We start from the raw sequence: 22868 nt of genomic DNA on the forward strand, positions 1-22868 counted from the left end.
GTTTTGTTTCCACCATTAACAGTAGAACACTACATCTTCTGTATGGAGGAAAGTAAAAAAGATAGCAGGCAAATTTGCCCCCAACCCATCATCAGTACTGAGGGTGAATGATCAGTATGTGATAGGAGCAACCGAGGTTAGCAATGCCCTGGCTGATCATTTCTCAAATGTATCATGCAGGTGTGAAGCAGCTCCAGATTAACATTTTAGAAACATTGAAGAAAAAAAAATTAAATTTTGCAACATCTGGGGAAGAGTCATACAATTCTCCTTTTACTGAAAGGGAATTTGATTGTGCACTTGCTACGTATAATGATACAGCCTGTGAACCCATTGAAATTTCATATGCAGTGATTAAACATGTACCTGTTGATACCAAGTTATTTATTTTAAGCATTAGTAACAGAATATGGCAAGATTATAGTTATCTAAGTATATGGGAACTAGCCATTATTTTAGCCTTTTTAAAATAGGAAAAAATAAGTTTTTAGCTGCAAACTATCGACCAATTGCATTGACATCTTGTTTATGTAAGATCACGGTGAAGATGGTAAATGCAAGACTGATGCGGTACCCGGAAAAGAAGGGTATTATATCACCCTCCAGTGTGGATTTAGGAAAAGGCACTTGAAGACTGATGTGTTGATATGACTTGAGTCCTCTATTATTGTAGCCTTTGCTTCCAAACAGCACCATGTAACAGTCTTTTTTAACCTTGAAAAGGCATATGAGACTGCATGGAGATATGGTATACTTAAAACATTCATGATTTGGGATTACGAGAACTACCATTGTTCATTCAATCATTTATTTCACACAGATTTTTTCAAGTGAGTGGGAGGAAACCCTATTGGAGAGGAAATGTCAGTAAGGAGTTCCCCATTACGGGCTGCCTAAGGCAAGAGCTCGTGTCTTACACAAAAGTAAGGCAATCTGACAGACAGACAGACAGAGTTCCCCAGGGTAGTGTGCTAAGTGTAACCTTATTTGCACTAGTCAATAATGGGATATCCTCAGATATTCTTCAACTAATTCTCTTAATGAAGCTAGAAATGCAATGGTTGAGAGAAAACTGCAAATCACAATTGATAAAATTATTCAGTGGGCTGATATGAATGGGTGTATGTTTTCGACAAGCAAAACTACTGTTGTTCATTTTTGTCGTATTCGAGGATTACATCCAGACCCGTATATATGCATCAAAGGTCAACGGACCTCATGCAAGCAAAGCTAGATTTCTAGGGTTGATATTTGAATATAGATTTACATGGGTTCTTCATATGAAAGCCTTAAAAGTCAAATGTCTTGAGACTAAATCTTTTAAAAATTCTATCCAATACATCACTGGGGCAGACCGCAAAATTTTTTAAGTTATACAAGATCTTAATTTATTCAAAAATTAGTCATGAATGTGAAATATACTCCTCAGCCACCCCAAGTCGACTAAAGATTTTAGATTCTACAGTATACACCATCCTGGTATCAGATTGGCAACAGGAGCATTTAGAGCTTCGCCTATTCTAAGCCTCCTTGTTGACGCAGGAGAATTACCTTTAGACTTTACTGAAAGTCTTCTAATATTCGTTATATATTTAGGTTGCAAAGGCTTCCTAATTTTTTAGCCTGTCAGACTGCAAGCTTTGTAAAGCACTCAACATACTTTGAGATGCACCCAAAATCCCCTCAACCTTATTGTTTTCGGGTGAAACAACTGATTGACAGTCTTGATGCAGTTAGAAGTAAGGTGCTTCCATTTAAGGTATCATCACGCCTCCATGGAAATTAACAGAGGTATATATCTGTAAATATTTTATTGGAGTTAAAAAGAATATGACTGACATAGAATCCAGGTATACCAGTCTGATTTTCTTGGGTTCCAGCTCATGTAGGTGTGTCTGGGAATGAGAAGGCAGATTTACTGGCAAAGAATGCTGCATCCGAGCTGCTACCAAGAAGGCATCCCTTTCCCTGTAATGATTTCCTTCCTAACATCCAGAAATTGTTATGTAATAATTGACAACAGCACTGGGATAGGCTAGATGGCAATAAAATGAGAGAAATTAAAAATGTCATATAACCTTGGAGGTATAAAACGATGACCCGAAAATGGAAAAATGTGTCTTTGTCATCTCCGCATTGGTCACACACTGTTGACACACGAGTTTCTGCTAAAGGGCCAACACCAACCGTATTGCGACGACTGTTTGGTACCCGCCAACCTTCATGCTGGACATCAAGGCCTAGATACAATGTTGAGAAGAGGGAGACATTCGGTCAATTGACCGGGCATCGAAGGTGACCTCCAGCATCATCGTTCACACTGTACATTGTGCGACCCCACTTGCCATTCTTGCCTGCCGAAGTCATGAAAATGACCCCTGTCCCGATGTATCCATTCCAACAGACTGTCATGGACCTTTTTTAGCTTGAAGGACACATGTATATGTCATATTGTGACAGGCTTACAAGCTGGCTAGAAATAGCACTTTTCCTTAATGGCACCTCATCTGCAAAGGTCATGACAAAACTTAGGTATTACTTCACTCGACTGGGAGCACATACGCCTATCATTGGCCCACAACCTGCAGTCAAATAGGAGAGCCGAGGCCGCAGTCAAGTCTGCACAGAGACTAATTAGAGCAAGTATCAGCGGGACTGGAAGCCTCGATAATGACAAGGTATCATTAGCCCTGCTGCAGTACTTGAACAGGCCCTTAAAAGGTATAAATAAATCTCCGGTACAATTGGCAACTGGAATACAGCTACGCGATGGTGTATCGGCCGCAAAACTCAACTATATGATAAACCACCACTGGAGGAAATCCATTAGAAAAAGATAACTTCAGGTAGCAGAGAAAAACGAGAAGATAATTGAAAGAGGCACCGACAGGAGGCTAACGCCCCTATAGCCAGGCTCGCCCGTTAGTATTCAGAACCAGGTGACCAAGGCCCTTGTAGGACAGGCTGGGAATCATTGTCAAGCAACGACCCCACAGACAGTACATTGTAAGACTAGATGGTAGTGGGCTTCCGTTAATAAGGAACAGAAGACATCTCATATCTGCTTTCGATATTGTCATTTATAAGTTTTGAAAATATTACCCTACTCATGATATTTTGGGAGGGAGATTTAAGACGTTTTAAGATGAGGCTGCTTGTAGTGCCTGAGCACCACCCACATAAGTGACATCATTGTCCACATCACGGGCTATCTGTATTTCCTTACGCTGTGAATCCGTTGCAATGAAGATACGAAATCATGCTAACTATCATTTCCCAATCCCCCTTGCCTTAGATCCAACACCTACCTATTTCCATCTTCCAAAGTTTAGAAACTAGGGCCTCATGATTAACAAAATCAAAAGCTGCGCTAAAATCAAGACCAGTCATATGAATTTCCTAACCATGATCAGTGGATTTCTGTACAGCATTGGAATATTAGTCCCAAAAATTTTACCTTTTCTTGAAATTTGATTGAACATTTTCCAATGAGATTATGAGAGATTTATAACTTGGTGTTGTTTCCATCTACTATACAATTTTCCAATTGGATATAAGGGGTCCCGGGACTGGCCAGCTGATGCTGATTTATAAGGGTGGGACTTTAGACATTCACACCACATATAAGGTGACTAGGTAGTATAGACTTCTAAAAACTGCATATGCTTTTCGCCTTAGCCCTTTGGTATTGCTTTTTATCAGATATTTTCCTTTTTATATTCTTAGAATGTAGAAAGAATGGCTTTCACCTGCTTTTATAAAACACATTATTATCTGAACATAATCTGTTGGATCATTGGATGTCTGTATTAATTGGTCTTTGAATGCTCGTGCAGAATGAAAGGAAAACTACATTAGGAATTATTATCATTGATGGAATCATAGTGATTATAGAGAATCACAACGCTTCCACTCCAAAAGTCTAATATTCTTACTGTTTATTCTAATATTTGTAGACTCAGAACAATTTCAATGATTTGACTTGGATTAATTTTTAACAATTATACGTCTCATATTAGATTATGTAATTTCTGCTCTGTATGTGAGTAAATTGACTTAAAATTTCTTTATTATATATTGTATAAATTAATCAATAAAGAAATAGATTTTATAGCCTAATGTAAATTATATATTCTGATGGCCAGCCTATTGGGAAGTCGGAAGGGTAGATTACTGCCGTGGTTGGACACCATAGTTATGTGGGGGTTGGGCTGGCTTATTAGACTGATTACCACAACATAAATATCTGATGTAGACTTCTAGGTAAATTAAGAGGTTTTTTATGTCATATTTTTGTTAGATATGTATGGGTTTTCGGATTGACAAAAATAAACCCCATAAATAATGAAAAAAAATTAAAAAAAAACAGGAAAAAAGGTTGTCATTTGATTGCTGTATAAAGTCATTCAAAGTTTTATACGAAATTTAAATACTATAAATTTAAAACAGGGAAAAAAATTGTGTGGCGATGTAGCTGTTGGTTTTAAAAGAGAGGCAAGGTGAATGCCAGTAAGGTTTATTCAGCAGACAACTAGCCCATGTACAAGCACATCCGAGAAATAGTCGCAAAAATATATTCAAATTAGAACACGAGATTGGAAGCTTAAACTGGTGTGGAAGAGAGCTAGAACTATTACAAGCAATAGCATTATATTTTATGAGCGTGTATGAAACGTGTGGTGCAATAGAATTTGATGGTCAATAAGTATAATTTTGAGATATGAGTGTTCAAAGTTTTCTTTGCATTTTTACAAAGATGATGTTAATAATTTGTGATTTTTGTAAATGTTATTTCCCTTTTTGAGTAATGATATAGCCAAACCTAAAGATCGCTTTTCTCAATACTTTTATTCTTTAGGCTTCTGGTCTGCCCCTTCCTTTTCTTGGGGCAGGGTAATTTCTGTGATGAGAGGGTTTCATAGCTGCCCAAGCTATTTTCTGTGGCCAGATTTTATTCTTAAATGCGCCTGCATTGTGATTTCCTCTGTCATGATAAATTTTCTTACGAAGCATAGAATAACAGACGTAAAAGTAAGCAAATGATAGAGGTTAAAACTCCATGTACTATCTTTGAGGCTTCTCTTTGCACTGGGGGTGTAAGCTCTTACCCCTAACTTCCAGTCTTGTAGTTCATGGAATCTCTACAGATACCATTGATCATAGTATGATATCACGTGGAATCTACAGATGCCATTGATCACAATGTGTTTGATATCACATGGAATCTCTACAGATGCCATTGATAACAATGTGTTTGATATCACATGGAATCTCTACAGATGCCATTGATCACAATGTGTTTGATATCACATGGAATCTCTACAGATGCCATTGATCACAATGTGTTTGATATCACATAGAATCCCTAACAGATGCCATTGATCACAATGTGTTTGATATCACATAGAATCCCTAACAGATGCCATTGATCACATTGTGTTTGATATCACATGGAATCTCTACAGATGCCATTGACCACAATGTGTTTGATATCACATGGAATCTCTACAGATGCCATTGATCACAATGTGTTTGATATCACATGGAATCTCTACAGATGCCATTGATCACAATGTGTTTGATATCATATGGAATCTCTACAGATGCCATTGATCACAATGTATTTGTTTAATATCACATGGAATCTCTACAGATGCCATTGATCCCAATTTGTTTGATATTACATGGAATCTCTACAGATGCCATTTATCACAATGTGTTTGATATCACATGGAATCTCTACAGATGCCATTGATCTCAATTTGTTTGATATTACATGGAATCTCTACAGATGCCATTGATCACAATGTGTTTGATATCACATGGAATCTCTACAGATGCCATTGATCACAATGTGTTTGATATCACATGGAATCTCTACAGATGCCATTGATCCCAATTTGTTTGATATTACATGGAATCTCTACAGATGCCATTTATCACAATGTGTTTGATATCACATGGAATCTCTACAGATGCCATTGATCCCAATTTGTTTGATATTACATGGAATCTCTACAGATGCCATTGATCACAATGTGTTTGATATTACATGGAATCTCTACAGATGCCATTGATCACAATGTGTTTGATATCACATGGAATCTCTACAGATGCCATTGATCACAATGTGTTTGATATCACATGGAATCTCTACAGATGCCATTGATCCCAATTTGTTTGATATTACATGGAATCTCTACAGATGCCATTGATCACAATGTGTTTGATATCACATGGAATCTCTACAGATGCCATTGATCAAAATTTGTTTGATATCACATGGAATCTCTACAGATGCTATTGATCACAATGTATTTGATATCACATGGAATCTCTACAGATGCCATTGATCCCAATTTGTTTGATATTACATGGAATCTCTACAGATGCCATTGATAACAATGTGTTTGGTATCAAATTGAATCCCCACAGATGCCATTGATCACAATGTGTTTGATATCACATGGAATCTCTACAGATGCCATTGATCCCAATTTGTTTGATATTACATGGAATCTCTACAGATGCCATTGATAACAATGTGTTTGATATCAAATTGAATCCCCACAGATGCCATTGATCACAATGTGTTTGATATCACATGGAATCTCTACAGATGCCATTGATCCCAATTTGTTTGATATTACATGGAATCTCTACAGATGCCATTGATAACAATGTGTTTGGTATCACGTGGAATCTGTGCAGATGCCATTGATCACAATGTGTTTGATATCACATGGAATCTCTACAGATGCCATTGATCACAATGTGTTTGATAGCACATGAAATCTCTACAGATGCCATTAATCACAATGTGTTTGATATCACATGGAATCTCTACAGATGCCATTGATAACTACAGTATGTGTTTGGTATCACTTGGAATCTGTACAGATGCCATTGATCACAATTTGTTTGATATTACATGGAATCTCTACAGATGCCATTGATAACAATGTGTTTGGTATCACATGGAATCTGTGCAGATGCCATTGATCACAATGTGTTTGATATCACATGGAATATCTACAGATGCCATTGATAACAATGTGTTTGGTATCACATGGAATCTGTACAGATGCCATTGATCACAATGTGTTTGATATCACATGGAATCTCTACAGATGCCATTGATAACAATGTGTTTGGTATCACATGGAATCTGTACAGATGCCATTGATCACAATGTGTTTGATATCACATGGAATCTCTACAGATGCCATTGATAACAATGTGTTTGGTATCACATGGAATCTGTGCAGATGCCATTGATCACAATGTGTTTGATATCAAATGGAATTTGTACAGATGCCATTGATCACAATGTGTTTGATATCACATGGAATCTCTACAGGTGCCATTGACCCCAATGTGTTTGATATCACATGGAATCTCTACAGGTGCCATTGACCCCAATGTGTTTGATATCACATGGAATTTTTACAGATGCCATTGATCACAATGTGTTTGATATCACATGGAATCTGTACAGATGCCATTGACCCCAATTTGTTTGATATCACATGGAATCTCTACAGATGCCATTGATCACAATGTGTTTGATATCACATGGAATCTCTACAGATGCCATTGATAACTACAGTATGTGTTTGGTATCACATGGAATCTGTACAGATGCCATTGATCACAATTTGTTTGATATTACATGGAATCTCTACAGATGCCATTGATCACAATGTGTTTGGTATCACATGGAATCTGTGCAGATGCCATTGATCACAATGTGTTTGATATCACATGGAATCTCTACAGATGCCATTGACCCCAATGTGTTTGATATCACATGGAATCTCTACAGATGCCATTGATAACTACAGTATGAGTTTGGTATCACATGGAATCTGTACAGATACCATTGATCACAATTTGTTTGATATATCATGGAATCTCTACAGATGCCATTTATCACAATGTGTTTGATATCACATGGAATCTCTACAGATGCCATTGATAACTACAGTATGAGTTTGGTATCACATGGAATCTGTACAGATGCCATTGATCACAATGTGTTTGATATCACATGGAATCTCTACAGATGCCATTGATCACAATGTGTTTGGTATCACATGGAATCTGTGCAGATGACATTGATCACAATGTGTTTGATATCACATGGAATCTCTACAGATGCCATTGATCACAATGTGTTTGATATCACATGGAATCTCTACAGATGCCATTGACCCCAATGTGTTTGATATCACATGGAATCTCTACAGATGCCATTGATAACTACAGTATGTGTTTGGTATCACATGGAATCTGTGCAGATGCCATTGATCACAATGTGCTTGATATCACGTGGAATCTCTACAGATGCCATTGATCACAATGTGTTTGATATCACATGGAATCTGTACAGATGCCATTGATCACAATGTGTTTGATATCACATGGAATCTCTACAGATGCCATTGATAACTACAGTATGAGTTTGGTATCACATGGAATCTGTACAGATGCCATTGATCACAATTTGTTTGATATCTCATGGAATCTCTACAGATGCCATTTATCACAATGTGTTTGATATCACATGGAATCTCTACAGATGCCATTGATAACTACAGTATGAGTTTGGTATCACATGGAATCTGTACAGATGCCATTGATCACAATTTGTTTGATATCTCATGGAATCTCTACAGATGCCATTTATCACAATGTGTTTGATATCACATGGAATCTCTACAGATGCCATTGATAACAATGTGTTTGGTATCACATGGAATCTGTGCAGATGCCATTGATCACAATGTGTTTGATATCACATGGAATCTGTACAGATGCCATTGATCACAATGTGTTTGATATCACATGGAATCTCTACAGATGCCATTGATCACAATGTGTTTGATATTACATGGAATATCTACAGATACTATTGATCACAATTTGTTTGATATCAAAATGTAATAATTATAAAAATTTATTATAGCAACAAAAAGCTATTTAATTGTACAGATCAATGTTTTTGGTTCACCCTGTTACTCTTACTACTAATTATGCTGTATCGAAGAAAGTACGAGGAATTTTGATGAAATATTTTGTATATGCATCCTCCATTGCCATGTGAAGCATTATAATTTTTTATAATGATATTGCATTTTGGTTTATTGGTCAACCCCCCATATAAGTTTATTTATTATTTCCCAATTCATACCCCAGGAAATACCTATTCAACATGAAACCTTCATATTTTCTTTTTTACCCACAACATGGGTAAGAGGGAACAAAAGATTCCAGTGTGATACACTTGGCACAAATGTATTGGTGGAGTTATCCCTTTTATTGCTGAAGATGTCAACAGAATTTTCCTTATTCAAATTAGGTTAGGCCATCAACGGTGTCTGGGTTTAGGCCACTCTGTGATAAAGGGATACATAAACCATCAATTCTATCCAACAAGAGTGCTGAAACAGCATAGGAAGCATATGGGGTATCAGGCAGACTTCATCTACAGTCAGTCACCAGTACACCAACCAGAAACAGACTCCTGTCAACTGGGGGTGGACTAATATGTTAAATCATTTGCATAGGGATTTCATCCATTGGAGAGATTTACCAGCAGCAAGCCAAGTGTGGATAGAAGTGAGAATGCTGCTGTCAATCCAAATGTTAAACAATTTATTTCATCATCATCATCTCCTCCTACGCCCATTGACTCAAAGGGAATCAGTTAGATTTCGCCGGTCAGCTCTATCTTGAGCCTTTAAATCAATACATCTCCACTCATCATCTACTTTACGCATCATAGCCCTCAGCAATATAAGCCCGTGCTTTCTAACTCTTTTAGTGCCTTCAGGAGCCCAATTAAATGTTTGGTGAACTAATCTCTTGGGTAGTGCGAAGAGCATGATCAAACCATTTCCATCTACCCCTTATCATGCTCTTGCCCACATATGGCACTAGAGCAATCTCTCATATTTTCATTTCACTCCCTATATTCTTTTAAGGGCTTTGGTTTCAAATCTACATAATATGTGGGATATTGTTTCATCGTCATACACGACTCATGTCCAAATAGTAACATCGACCTCAGTAAACTGATATATAGCCTGATTTTGATATGTAATTTCAGGCAATTTGATTTCCAAATGTACTTAATCAATCTACTTAATCTTGCCAATGTCTAATTTGCTCTTTTTTTAATCTTTCATTAAATTCCAATTCTAAACACCCTCTATTAGTAATCATAGTTCCTTTATATTTAATTGATTCCACCTCATTAATACTGTCTCCTTCCAATAATATTTCATCTTCCATTACATATTCCGTTCTCATCCTCTTTGTCTTTTTTCTATTTATCTTGAGCCTAACCTCATGTGATATTTCATACATTCAGGTAAGCAAGCATTGCAAATATTGTGGTGTTCTGCTAATGACACCATCATCCATATACTTTAGGTCAGCAAATTTGCTGTTACCAATCCGATAAAATTATATTTTCGGACGGGGAAACATTTCGAACTGAAAATATATATTTTCCTGGAGTAGATAATGTGACTTAACCGAATTTGATCTTCATTTCAACTGCATACAAACAGAAAAACCAGTTTGACCTCTTCATTCCCCACTACATACTCACCAAACCTGGTAATTGAAATTAAGTCAAATTCTGTGGAATCATATTAATTACTACAGGAAAACAAATATTTTCTGATTAAAATGATTAATACACATAAGTCTAATGGTTCTTGCTTCGCCGTGTGCTCGTTTCGCTTGCGTAAAAATAAAAACATCAAGCTTTTACCCAAAATATAATGATTTTTGTTCCGCTGTGGACTTGCTTCACACTCCGAAAAATAAAAACATCAAGCTCCATATGTACTGGCAAGCGGTAATGTTAAGCTGCACACAGTAACAACAATATAACTTTAATAATTAACTCCATTCACTATCTAGATAATTAAACTTAAAATGAAAATAATGACTTTATGATCGGGACGTCAAAGGCTTGGGATCATGGCGGTCTTCTGGCAAGTGTTGCTGTATCGGACACTTTGGCTACTATAACTTTTTTGTTATGACGTTATGTTCTTTAATAAGGATGTTAACTACGTTTGGCGTACCATAGTAATTTCCATGAAACTTCCCTCTGGCTTTTACAACCATTACAAATTTCTATAGGAAGTTCTATAATGGGTATTGCAATAAAAAAATGGGTACATGCAATATTAGAAGGGTCAGATGAAGTAGAATACTTGAATTGGGCGGGTAGAAATGAGGAGGGTTTATAAGAAAACGAGTAATCCTCGGGTAAAATGTAATATGCATAAAAGAATGGGTACATACAGTATAAAAAGGGTCAGATCAAGTAGAATACTGGAATGTTGCCGGTAAAAATACTTGCATGTCGCGGGTAAAAATGAGGAGGGCTTATAAGAAAACGGGTAATGTTGTGGGGCCCACTCTTATTGGTGCATATATATATATATATATATATATATATATATATATATATATATATATATATATATATATATATATATGTATATATATATATATATATATATATATATATATATGAATATGTATGTATGTATGTATGTATGTATGTATATATATCTATATATATATATATGTATATGTATATGTGTATATGTATGTGTATATATATTTATATTTCAATAAGTATTTATTTGCTGTAAAAATGAGTGTAATTTTCGAAGAAAACGTGCATTTTCTATAGGAAAAAGTTGCTCTATAGTAGGAAAGTTTTCCCCGTCCGTAACTGTAATAAAACCACCACTCCAATCCAATCCTTTACCATCCTCAACTGTTGTAAGCATTTCAAAATTCATGAGGAGGATAAACAACATAGGTGACAACACATTCTCTTGGAGTACTCCACTTTTCATTGGAAATTCATTTGATAGGACTCAATGAAAATTAACTTTGCACATACTATGCTCATAAACTGATTTCATTAAATCTTTATATTTAAGAACAACTCATAATGACGAAGGATTCTCCACATAATTGGCCGGTGCACACTATCAAAGTGGATTTCTGTATTCTACACATTGCTGTACATGCCTTAAAATGAAAATTTGGTCAGTACAACCCCTACCTATTCTAAATCCATCTTTTTCATCTCTGCATTTCATCAACCTCTCTCTATTCTTTTTAAAACAAGCATACTATATATTTTCATAACAACTGACATGCGTGTGATGCCTTTTTAATTGTTGCAATCAGTCAGATCTTTTTTTGCTATTTTCACCAACACTCCTAGCTCCCATTCATCAGCTTTTACCTCTTCACCCCACATTTTACAAAATGATCTTGTAATTATTCTTGGAGTCACTTAATTTTCAGCCAGTATCATCTCTGCAGTTATTCTATCGTATCCAGGGGCTTTCCATCTCTTAAGTTATTTTAAGGACAACTTCGACTTCAAACACACTGAATTCATTCATGGGCACATCAAGGTCTTCATCAGCTTCAGGTATATCAATCAAATTATTCCCTTCATATCTCCTATTCATAATCTCACTAAAGTGTTCTATCCATTGTTGCCTTTGTTGCCTTTCTTCATCTTCTGTTGTATTAACAGACCCATCTCTCTTTTTGATGGGTATATGCTTCCTCTTTGCCCCAGTAGAGATTTTATTTATAATCTAATGAGCAATTCTTACACCATAGCCACTCTGAATTCATAGCTTTGTCAGCCTCATCTGATTTCCTGTCTAAATATTCTCTCCAGTCATTTCTGGCTTTTCTTTTGACCTCACTATCAATACTGGAATACTTAGCATGCTCTACCTTGTAATTTTCATTACTTCATCGAAAACTTTCAACAATCAATTTCTGTCTTTGTCTTCTTTTTATAGTATCCCAAGTATCTTTTGATATCCATGGCTTTCTCCTTGTACCTGCATGTCCCTAAACTTTACTACCAACTGATATATGTTCTTGTTATCACACCATTCTTCATTAATTGTGTGCTCTTCATCTCTTAAAGTCTTTAAGACTACAAATCGATTTCTACATTCAATTGCAAATATTCCTCTGTGCTCATCTTCAATCACAAGATATGGTGCAGATGTGACGAATGCAACCTGTTCCATGATATATTATATCGACTGATCGCCAGGAGACACAGGGAACCTCCTTTGTATAAGAGGGCACTCCCTCCAAGGATTTATGACATCGAAATTCCTCACTTCAATCTCCAGGAGTTCTACAAAAAATGCTGAAGACTCTAGGCAGGCCACCCAGATGGCCCCTGTTACCAGACCCAGATGGGGATTATGATCCGGACTGCTTGATGGCCTTACCTGGCAGGGGAGGGCCTAATCAAGTCCCCCCCCCCCAGCAGAAGCCTGAGGGAAAGGAAAAGAAGGAACTAGCAGTGGCTGTTCCTGCTGCTCCAGATCCCTGGTCCAATCTAGTGAAGAAGCCACATGCAAAGAAACAGAGAAGTGGATCAACAGTGGATCCACCTACTATTACCTCCACGGCCGCCCCACCTGCCTGCACTCCAACAGTAGAGGCAAAAGATCCTCCCATGGACCTTGACCCTCCTGCACTGACTGAAACTCATCAGCAAGACACCAAGTGTCTTGCACAGCTTCTTGCTGAAGCCACTGCTACACTCCTTCCATCTGCAGACCCTGCCCAAGAAATTCCTGCCACATCGACTACAACTCTTGACCTGTCTCCAGAACCTCGTCCTACCTCTATGAACCTAGGACTTCCACAGAAATTCAAGCTTCCTACAGTGGAAGGATCACCCTCCTATGCAGCAGTAGCAACCATTGCAGCCTCAAACCCAAGAATAAAATTCTCTGCCAGAGCCAACTTAAAGGGTGACGTAATCATCACCACAAAGGATGAGGATAGCGCCAGCCTTCTACACACTGAAGCCTTCTTGACCTATCTTGATCCTGCCAAGAGATTAAGTAAAGCAATCATCACCAATTACCCAGTCAACATGCCACTGTCCTTCATAACTGACTGCAGTCAAGTTGCCCAGGCTGAGAGACGTTTGGGCAGCCACAAGCAGCCTACCAGAAGTATCACAGTCACTTTCATTGGCCCTATCCCAAAGACACTGGACCTTGGACTGTGGGGATCTTTCCCCACAAAGGACTTTATGAGTGACCCACTGCGCTGCTTCAATTGTCAGCGCTTTGGACACCACAAGGGGGACTGCAGAAGCCCAGCAGTCTGTGGAGTCTGCAGCCGCCGCCACGCAACCCAAGTATGCATAGATGCACATAAAATTGGAATGAAAATACATGCCTAGTGTCCAAACTGTGCTGGACCCCATCATGCATGGATTAAGAAGTTTCCAGAGTTTCTCCGAAGAGTATCAACACCACAGGCAGCCCCACTTACCTCTACAGCAGTAGCACCGCGGCAGCCACCGCAGCCCCAAAGGGCTCCATGTTCCAAGCCTCCACGTCGCCCTCCCACTGAACCTGCTCCAGTTACACCTATTCCTGTCACTGCCCAAACACCAGTCACCAATCCTAACCCAGTCATTAACCTTGTTCCCAATCCTACCCAGATTCCTCCTCCTGACCCTACGTCCTCCCTCATCTCCCAAGTTGAGTCCTTACCTGTTGAAAAGCTATTCCCCTTGATCCTACAGCTTGTTGTTAAAGTCTGCTTCCTTGTTCAGACTCCCAACATAATTCAGTCCCTCCTCTCTCCTCTAGTAACCCCCCCCCCTTGAGCAGGGATAAGCAACTATGCTTTAAACTGGTCCTTTTCTCTACTACTAAAGTTCCTTCTCTCCTCTTGCAATCTCTTCTACTTACTGGGACTTGTTACTGTCACTACTTTTACCTATCACTAAAACTTTTCACTTCGCTTCCAGTATGGACCTGGTTTCCAGGTCCTCCTGGCCGTTATGCTCTTAGTGCTGAGCGGCCGCACATCCCTACTTACAGCTATGCTCAAGGAACTGAGTGACTGTAAGTCCAGGCAGGTGAGTCTGTTGTATTTGAGCTTGCTGTTTAACCTACCTGATTATCTGTTATTTTGTGGAACAGCTTTGGGTAGAGCTACTGTTTAAAAAGGAAAAGTCTCCCGTGAGCCGGGAACTTGTAAAAGCAAATCTGATCCTAAGGTCGGAGCTGCACCTGTTGGGGGTTATGACCTAGAGTCTAAGAGCCCCCGTCAGGGCATAATGCATGGGAAATTTAGACCAACCAACCAACCAAGGAGGCCCCATTGCGTCCCACCTACCGGCATCTATTGTCACCCTTAAAAATTAAATGACCTAGTTCCTGGTACACTAGAATCTTCTCTTTTGAAGTGAAGGTTTTTATTTGCGCAGGAATATATGTTTTTAAACAGGAAAATTATGGGAACATTAGAATTACTGTGAATTCCAAATTTGCCGTGCAAAAATCCCACACATACAAATAAAGAAGAAAGATGCTGTCTGTCTAAGATTGCCTTACCTTGTGTAAGACACTGGCTCTTGCACTGGCAGCCCGTAAGAGTATTTAATTGGAATTAGCTAAATTGAAATTTTATTAAGTTTGCAATGTGAATAGGGTTAAGGTAATTTATGTTAATGCTAGTGGGGTTTAATTAAACAATGAGATGATGTATTACTTTACAGGTTAATTGGTTTAAACTACGTTAATTCTAGATAGCCGTAGCTAATGAGGTAAGGCCAAAAAGTAGTGGTAGTTTCGAGTGAACTGCTTATCATTCAGCAGCCCGAAATTTGGTTCCCAGGTGGGGGTAATGGCAATATGCCAAGCGTCCCACAGGTTGGCATTTGCATAGCAGATGCCAAGTCAATACCCGTGTAACTGAATGAGGGATAGGTCCCTCTTGTTGCCACTAAACAAGATTACAGGGGTTAAAAGGGGGAAAGTGACTGCCATGGCAACGGAGAAAGAGGCCCCGGTAGGGAGACTCCTCATTAGGTCCACGAAAGGAAATTTCTTAATAGACATAGACTATCGAGTAAAAGAGAAAGTGTTATAGCAGCGAGTCCCAGGAAAGTAGTAGATCGTGGGAATGAATGAAAAGCGATTTAGTCGGAGGCAGAAGAATAGGGCGTAAGTTATCCCAGGTAAAAGGTTAAGCAGTAGGGGGAGAGAGAGAGAGAGAGAGAGAGAGAGAGCGTTAGCTGAGGGGGAGGGAGCTAGCATAAAGTCGGAAGGAATCGTAAGAGTAAGAGAATTTATTATTTAAAAGATAGAGTTAATTAGAATAAGGAAAAGTTTTGGTCGCTTAATTATAAAGAGTAAGAAAAGGTTATGTTTCATAAAAATATCTAAGACGGAGAAGGATATGTGCAATTGTTCGGGAAAATTGGCGATTTACTGTGAACACGAGGGAATTTTACACGGTATTACGCTGTAGCGCGAGGCGAAGGGGAGAAAGGAAGAGGGGGAAAGGGTAGGGAGAGGTATGTGCATGGGAGGGAGGTGGGAGGCGACTGGGGGTGCATGACGTGTAAGTGCATGTGGCCAAGGCGCAGGGAAGAGTATGAGAGTCAATAGACATTACGCTATGACGCGGAAGGGGGAATGGGAGAGGGATTCAGGGAGGGAATGCACATGGATATGTCGGTTGGTTGGTCTAGACTGCCCGGGCATTAAGCCCGAACTGGGGCTCTTAGACTCGCAGTTGGTTCCGCAAATTCAAGTTCTTGGCTCTCGAGAGACTTATTCTTTCTAATCAGTGGCTCTTTGCAGAGGTGTTTCACTCAATAATAGGTAATCAGTTCGCTTAAACAGCAAGCGCCAACGCAACAAGCTCACCTGCCCGGACTTACAGTCGCTCAGCTCCTTGAGCATAACTGCAAGTGGGGAGGTGCGGCCACTCAGCACCAAGAGCATAACCGCCAGGGGGACGAGGGAACCAGGTCCATACTGGAACCGAAGTGAAAGTTTTTAGTAATAGATAAAAGTAGCGATAGTAGCAAGTCCCGGTGAGTAGAAGAGACTGGGAGAGGAGGGAAGAAGCTTTAGTAGTAGAGAAAAGGAGCAGTTTAAAGCATAGTTCCTTATCCCTGCTCAATGGGGGGAGTTGCTAGGGCAGAGAGGAGGGATTGTACTGTATTGGGGGGAGTCTTGGCAAGGTTACAGACTTTTAGTACTAGCTGCAGTATCAAGGGGATTAGCATTTCAACTGGTAAGGACTCTGCTTGGGAAATGATGGTAAATTTTGTAATTATCATAGAATATCCATGTTATTTTCCTACTAAAATATTCAATAAAATTCAAATTTCGTAGTCTGACATGAATTAGATTTTTTTTGCAATAAATAATAAGCAAAGTGATAATGTGTAATTGAATCATAAAAAGAAATGAAAGATGCATGAATCCCAATGTTTAACACCCTACTTGGTGCCATAATGCAATGTACAGTATGATGAAATAAGGAAGCTTTTGTAGTTGGACTAGTGTAATGGTCTGATATTCCTACTGTCTGAAATTCCCCCCTGGGATAAATATGGCCAAGGATATATATCCCACAGAGGGAATTTTGTTCAAGGATAATATTCCCCTCTGGGCCCAGAATCACCCAACCCCACTGCTGTTATAAGCCTATGGCCACGTGTAGTAACTACAGTCTGCCATTCAGGATAAATATCATCACGACAAAATACCATCACAAGGGCTGATAACAATCGCTCCCTTTTATGTTTTCCTTCAAATCTTGGTGCCAATTTGTTTCACACTCGTCCGAGCAGTGTCACTCAGTGGCAGTGGAAACTGCTGAATCAGAATATGGAGGAGCTCACTTACCACACATACGACTAATATCTGGAAAGCGGGAAGTATCTTGATTGACTAAACAAAGACGAAAAGCATGATTTTAGAAAACAGTGCGAACCCTTTTGTGTTAAAGATGGAAATTTAATTCATAAACGAAAAATAAATAATGAAGTTCAGTTATGTCAAGTATTAATGAAAACAGAATTGCTTGTAAAATACCTGTCTACTCTTGTCTGCCAAAGTTGAAAAACTAGGGCCTCTGATTAAGACCGTATTTCTGTACAGCATTGAAATAGTACCAAAAGTTTACATTTTCTTAAAATGGAATTTAAATATCACTCAGTCGGAGATATAGAGTTTGGTGTTGTTACCGACTACGAGACGGGCTACCAACGCAAGAGCCCGTGTTCAGCAATAAGGGCTGGACAATCTAAGCAAGCAAGACTACTATTCAATTTTCCCAAAAGGATTTGAGGGGACCAACCTGCTGATGCTGTTTTTTTCAAGGACAGGGCTTTAGACATTCACACCACTTATAAGGTGACTAGGAACATCTAAAAGCCAAATTTAGTTTGCGCCTATGACCATTAGTTTAAATGTTCATTTTCTTGTTATTCTCATCCGGAAGATATAGAATAAATATGTAGAAAGAATGGCTATTTCACCTGATTATATGAAATACGGCAATTCATTTATCCCTGAATATCCACTGATGATGACTAATAACTGACTGCTAGTGCGGGAAGAAATGGAAACTAATTTTAAGATTAATAAGGAAACATTGGAATCAAGGAGAATTACAATGCTTCCAGGCACAAATTAATGTATATCCATTTACTGTGAAAAAATGTCTGTTTTAATGAGTTGATATGGAATAATTATTAACAATTTTGCTTCTCATATTTTTTTATGTAATTTCTAAAACATATCGAAATAAATTTACCTCAGATTTATCAGTTTCAATTTTTTATAAAATAATCAATAACGAAATACATTTTTTATACTTAATTGAATTATTTTTTCTTTTTAACAAAGTCAGTAATCAAACTAACTTAGCTTACTTGAATCATAAAGAGATAGGATGATTTGTGAAATTCTGATATTTAAATCCAGAGAAACCTTAATAAACCGAAAAACATAAATGAGATGTCAAAGATCACTTGAGTTTCTTCATGGTATCACCCTTGTCTTGCATTCTCTTTGTCAGCAGAAAGAGTCCTATCTAGGCCCGGGCGTTTAAGCTGTATAGCTTACTGTGGGAGTGGCGAGATTACTCTTGTTAATGTACAACACGGTTGGGGAGTGGGGTGGCTGCCTTACCAAGCTTATATTCTGATAAACCACTTCAGATGATACAGGTGTAATGGTCTGTTTCCCCCCCCCCCTTTCCGAAATTCCCCCCTTGGTATATATGGCTCAGGATATATATCCCCCTGGGAAAATTTGGTCCCAGGATAATATTCCCCCTCAGAGCCAAGATTCCCCAAACCCCAAAGCTGTTATCAGTTATGGCTATGGCGAAGTGTAGCAACTACAGCCTACCACTCAGGACATCAAAATACCATCACTAGGGGTGTTGATATTCGCTCTCTTTTGTTTTTATTTGTTTTCTATCTAATCTTGCACCAACATGTTTCACAGTTGCCGGAGCAGTGGGACTTAGTGGCACTGGAAATGGCTGCGTCAGAATATGGAGGAGCTCACTCATTAAACATACTACCAATATTTGGATAGTCGGAAGTGTAGCCTGATTGACTTAACAAAGATTAAAAGTGTGATATTAGAAAAAAATGTGAGCCCTTTTGTATTAAAGATAGATACGTTAATGCATAAATGAAAACTAAATAATGAAGTTCAGTTACCTCAAGTGTTAATGAAAACGGTAGTGATCCGAGTTGTCATGTTTTGAATGGTAACACACTGCCAGCCTTGGAACAACGCAAAAATACTAGGCTAATGGAGTTGTCTTAAGTGTTATACAAACCCACAATAAAGAAGGCAAAAGGATAAAATGAATGAATGCCCCTATAAAATCCATAAATTTTAATTGCTTTTTATGTACTTTTTATCTAGCCCTCCAATAAAGACTTCTTTTTTACCATGATCCGGAACATAACCGATTATATGATTTAACATTATGATGTGCTGCCTACATACTATTAGTGAGTATTCTGCCATATAAATTCAAAACCTTATTGGTGCTACACAAGTGCCAGTGTATTACAAGACTGCAAAAACTAATATGATTTTGATGTAGAAAAAATCATATTACTTTGTAAAACTTATCATTAATTATGTAATTCATTAGAATAGATTTTATGTATAGGGAAAAATCTAGGTCTGAAATTAACCCAGGGGGAATAACAGCCCTGGCGGCTTTTCCTGGGGGGTGGGGGGAATTGATCCTAATCTTATTTCCCATGGGAGAATTTCAGTCAAGGGGGGAAAAATTTTTCTGCTACATCAGAACTGAAGCCTGAAAACATTAACTTTTACTAATCGACAGCAGGAAGCAAACAAGTTTGTTCAACAGAGAAAACGATGAGATTGATATTATTTGCAAATAAAGGTGAGAATGTATGTAGGTATGGTTGAACCAGCTCTCCTTTATGAAAGTGAAGTGCAGACTTTGACTGGTTCCTTGGTCATAAATGCTTACTTTCCAAAACATGGGCGGAAACAGTTAATTAACCTTCCGAGTTAATACAGCAAATTTAGTCATCCTTCCTCAACCTCAGAGTTTAAGTGGTTTATTGGGAGTTAACTGCTGAGATTGGGCATCACAGTGTAAGGTTGGACTTGCCTGCCTGAAATTTTGATGAGGATCTCTTCAGACGAAATTTGATCTGTAAATTTAATATAATATGATAAGCCGTTAACAGTAACATCAATCATTAAAAAGCAGGTCACAAGGTTTGTGACCTGTGATCCCATCACCTCAATCCTGGAAGAGTGTTTGTAAAAGAATGGCGCTATGTAGAATGTAAACTGTAGATGATTTTCAAGGTCAAGGTCAACGCATGAGGGAAGTCGGATAAGCACTGGGGGATTCAATGTGGGGTAACCCAAATGGCATGAGATGTCACGTGGTAATGTCTACCACCCATCTCCTAGAAGAAACACCTCATCCCCATACAGCCATTTGGGTAATATACCTTGTCTTTGGGAGCAGGGTGAGGAGTGTTGGGCGCGAACTATGGTCTCGTGCCCTCATCGCCGAGATAAGTTTTTTTATATTAACATTCATCTGCCTAATATCTTATGTACTGTTAGTAGGGTCAATATATGGAAAATACTCCCTCAACCCCTCAAAAATTGTAACAAAAGGTTTCTCAACTGATTCTGGTAGGTTTTAATGTACTTTTTAACATACTAAAAGTTTACCAAACTATGACCCCCGGAAAAGTGTTTTTTTCAAGATGGCGTCCAAGATGGCCGCCGAAACTTTTGAACCATCATTACTCTATAACTATCATTTCAAATTTGATGATCTTGGTGTCTATTCCTACATTTTTGGGGACAAAGAACACATTAAGATTATAAAAAATTGATGTTGGCCTAATATGTGCCTATATGGCCAGCTTGTAATGGAAACGGCCAAAGATCATCCTCAGATTCAGATATTGCTGGATCAGGCAGAGGAATTGTACTCCTCCCTTCTTATTGGAGAGATGATACTAAAAGATGCTGCCTTTTCTGAAATTTTGATAAAACTTGATACAGTAATGGAGAAGAAGAAATCTGAACTTGCGCAGACCTCAAAGACAAGCCAGTTGTGGCTGAATTATCAGCGTATGGTTGGCATAGCAAGATTGTTGATCAAGGCAGATCATACTGGATATTGGTTGATGCATTTGCAGGCAGTGTCCAATTGCCTAACTGTCTTTGCTGCAGCTGGGCACTTCAATTATCTGCGATCTGTTCATTACTACCTGCAGCAAATGAGCAACCTAGAGGAAAAGCACGCAGATGTTTATCGAAAGTTCTTTGATGGTTTTCATGTTGTTTGAAGGAGCAATCATTGCTGGGCAGGACAAAGTAGTGGTCTTGTCATAGAACAAACATTGACGAGGTCTCTAAAGAGCACTGGTGATCTAACCCATGGCAGTGGGATGACCGAGGAGATGCATAATCTTTGGACCTTATCTGCACCTGTAACATCTGAGTACAACAGTGCAATGCAAGATTTTACCGACCTAACCTATACTGCAAGTCCACAACACAAAGATTCAACTGAGGCACGTATCAAAAGAGATGCATATGATCTTGAGAAAATTCAGCCAAAGATTGCAGCCTGTTTACCCTTCACATCTGATACTACTCTGAGAAACATTGTCAACGGAATAGTGGCTGAACCAGATGTAAATATACATGCCTTTGAATCAGTTGGGAACAAGATCATTGAAGATATGATTGTAAAACCAGCATTTACTTACAAATTTAAGCAGAAAGACAGAGCCCAAACCCTTGGAAATATCTCTGCTGTGAAGATTGCTCCCGATCATACCATTGATCCTGCCCTTCTGTTCCAGCGTCTCCTTGTCGTGTCAAGATCAGATCTTTCCCTTGAAGAGGTTTTGACATATGAACTAAGCCCATATCCTCCAGCCCTCTTTGAGACCAGGAACATTCTTTGAAAAGCAGATAAACCTCTGCATGCTCAGACAATTCGAGACCATCTTGCAGCCTTTTCAAGTGAGGCTGTGATTAACTCTAAACCTAAAACATATTGTTATGTGCTTGGAGGCTCTTTGCTCCACCGTCTACCATGGAAGAAAGGCGACTCATATTATACAATAGCTGAGACTTATGCAGACTTCACTGTGAGAAATTATGGACAAGCAACAGTGGTGTTCGATGAGATATGGTGAAGGCCCCTCTATAAAAGACAACACACATCTGAGACGAGGAAAAAACCTGCTCCTTATAATTAGTTTCACAGTAGAAAGAGTTTTTAGGTAAAAATTAGGACTTTTTATCTCATGACAAAAACAAGACAGACATGATTTCTCTTATCACCACAGCGCTAACTAAAAAGGGGTGGCCTGGTCATTCAGTCACCAGGTGATGCAGATGTTGATACCGTTAGAGCAACTGTTAAACTATCCCATCATTACACCACAACATTGGTTGGTGAGT

The 22868-nt window shown here is 38.6% G+C and overlaps 1 protein-coding gene across 1 annotated transcript; it reads left to right on the top strand.

Annotated features, from left to right (window-relative positions):
* Nucleotides 1–21841: 21841 nt before the first annotated feature.
* Nucleotides 21842–22366, top strand: LOC137627344 (uncharacterized). The gene has a single exon (XM_068358427.1). The coding sequence runs from the start codon at nucleotides 21842–21844 to the stop codon at nucleotides 22364–22366; it is 525 nt and encodes a 174-aa protein (XP_068214528.1).
* The last annotated feature ends 502 nt before the right edge of the window (nucleotides 22367–22868 follow it).

This window comes from Palaemon carinicauda, chromosome 35, assembly GCF_036898095.1.
Source record: "Palaemon carinicauda isolate YSFRI2023 chromosome 35, ASM3689809v2, whole genome shotgun sequence".
Classification (NCBI taxonomy): Eukaryota; Metazoa; Arthropoda; class Malacostraca; order Decapoda; family Palaemonidae; genus Palaemon; species Palaemon carinicauda.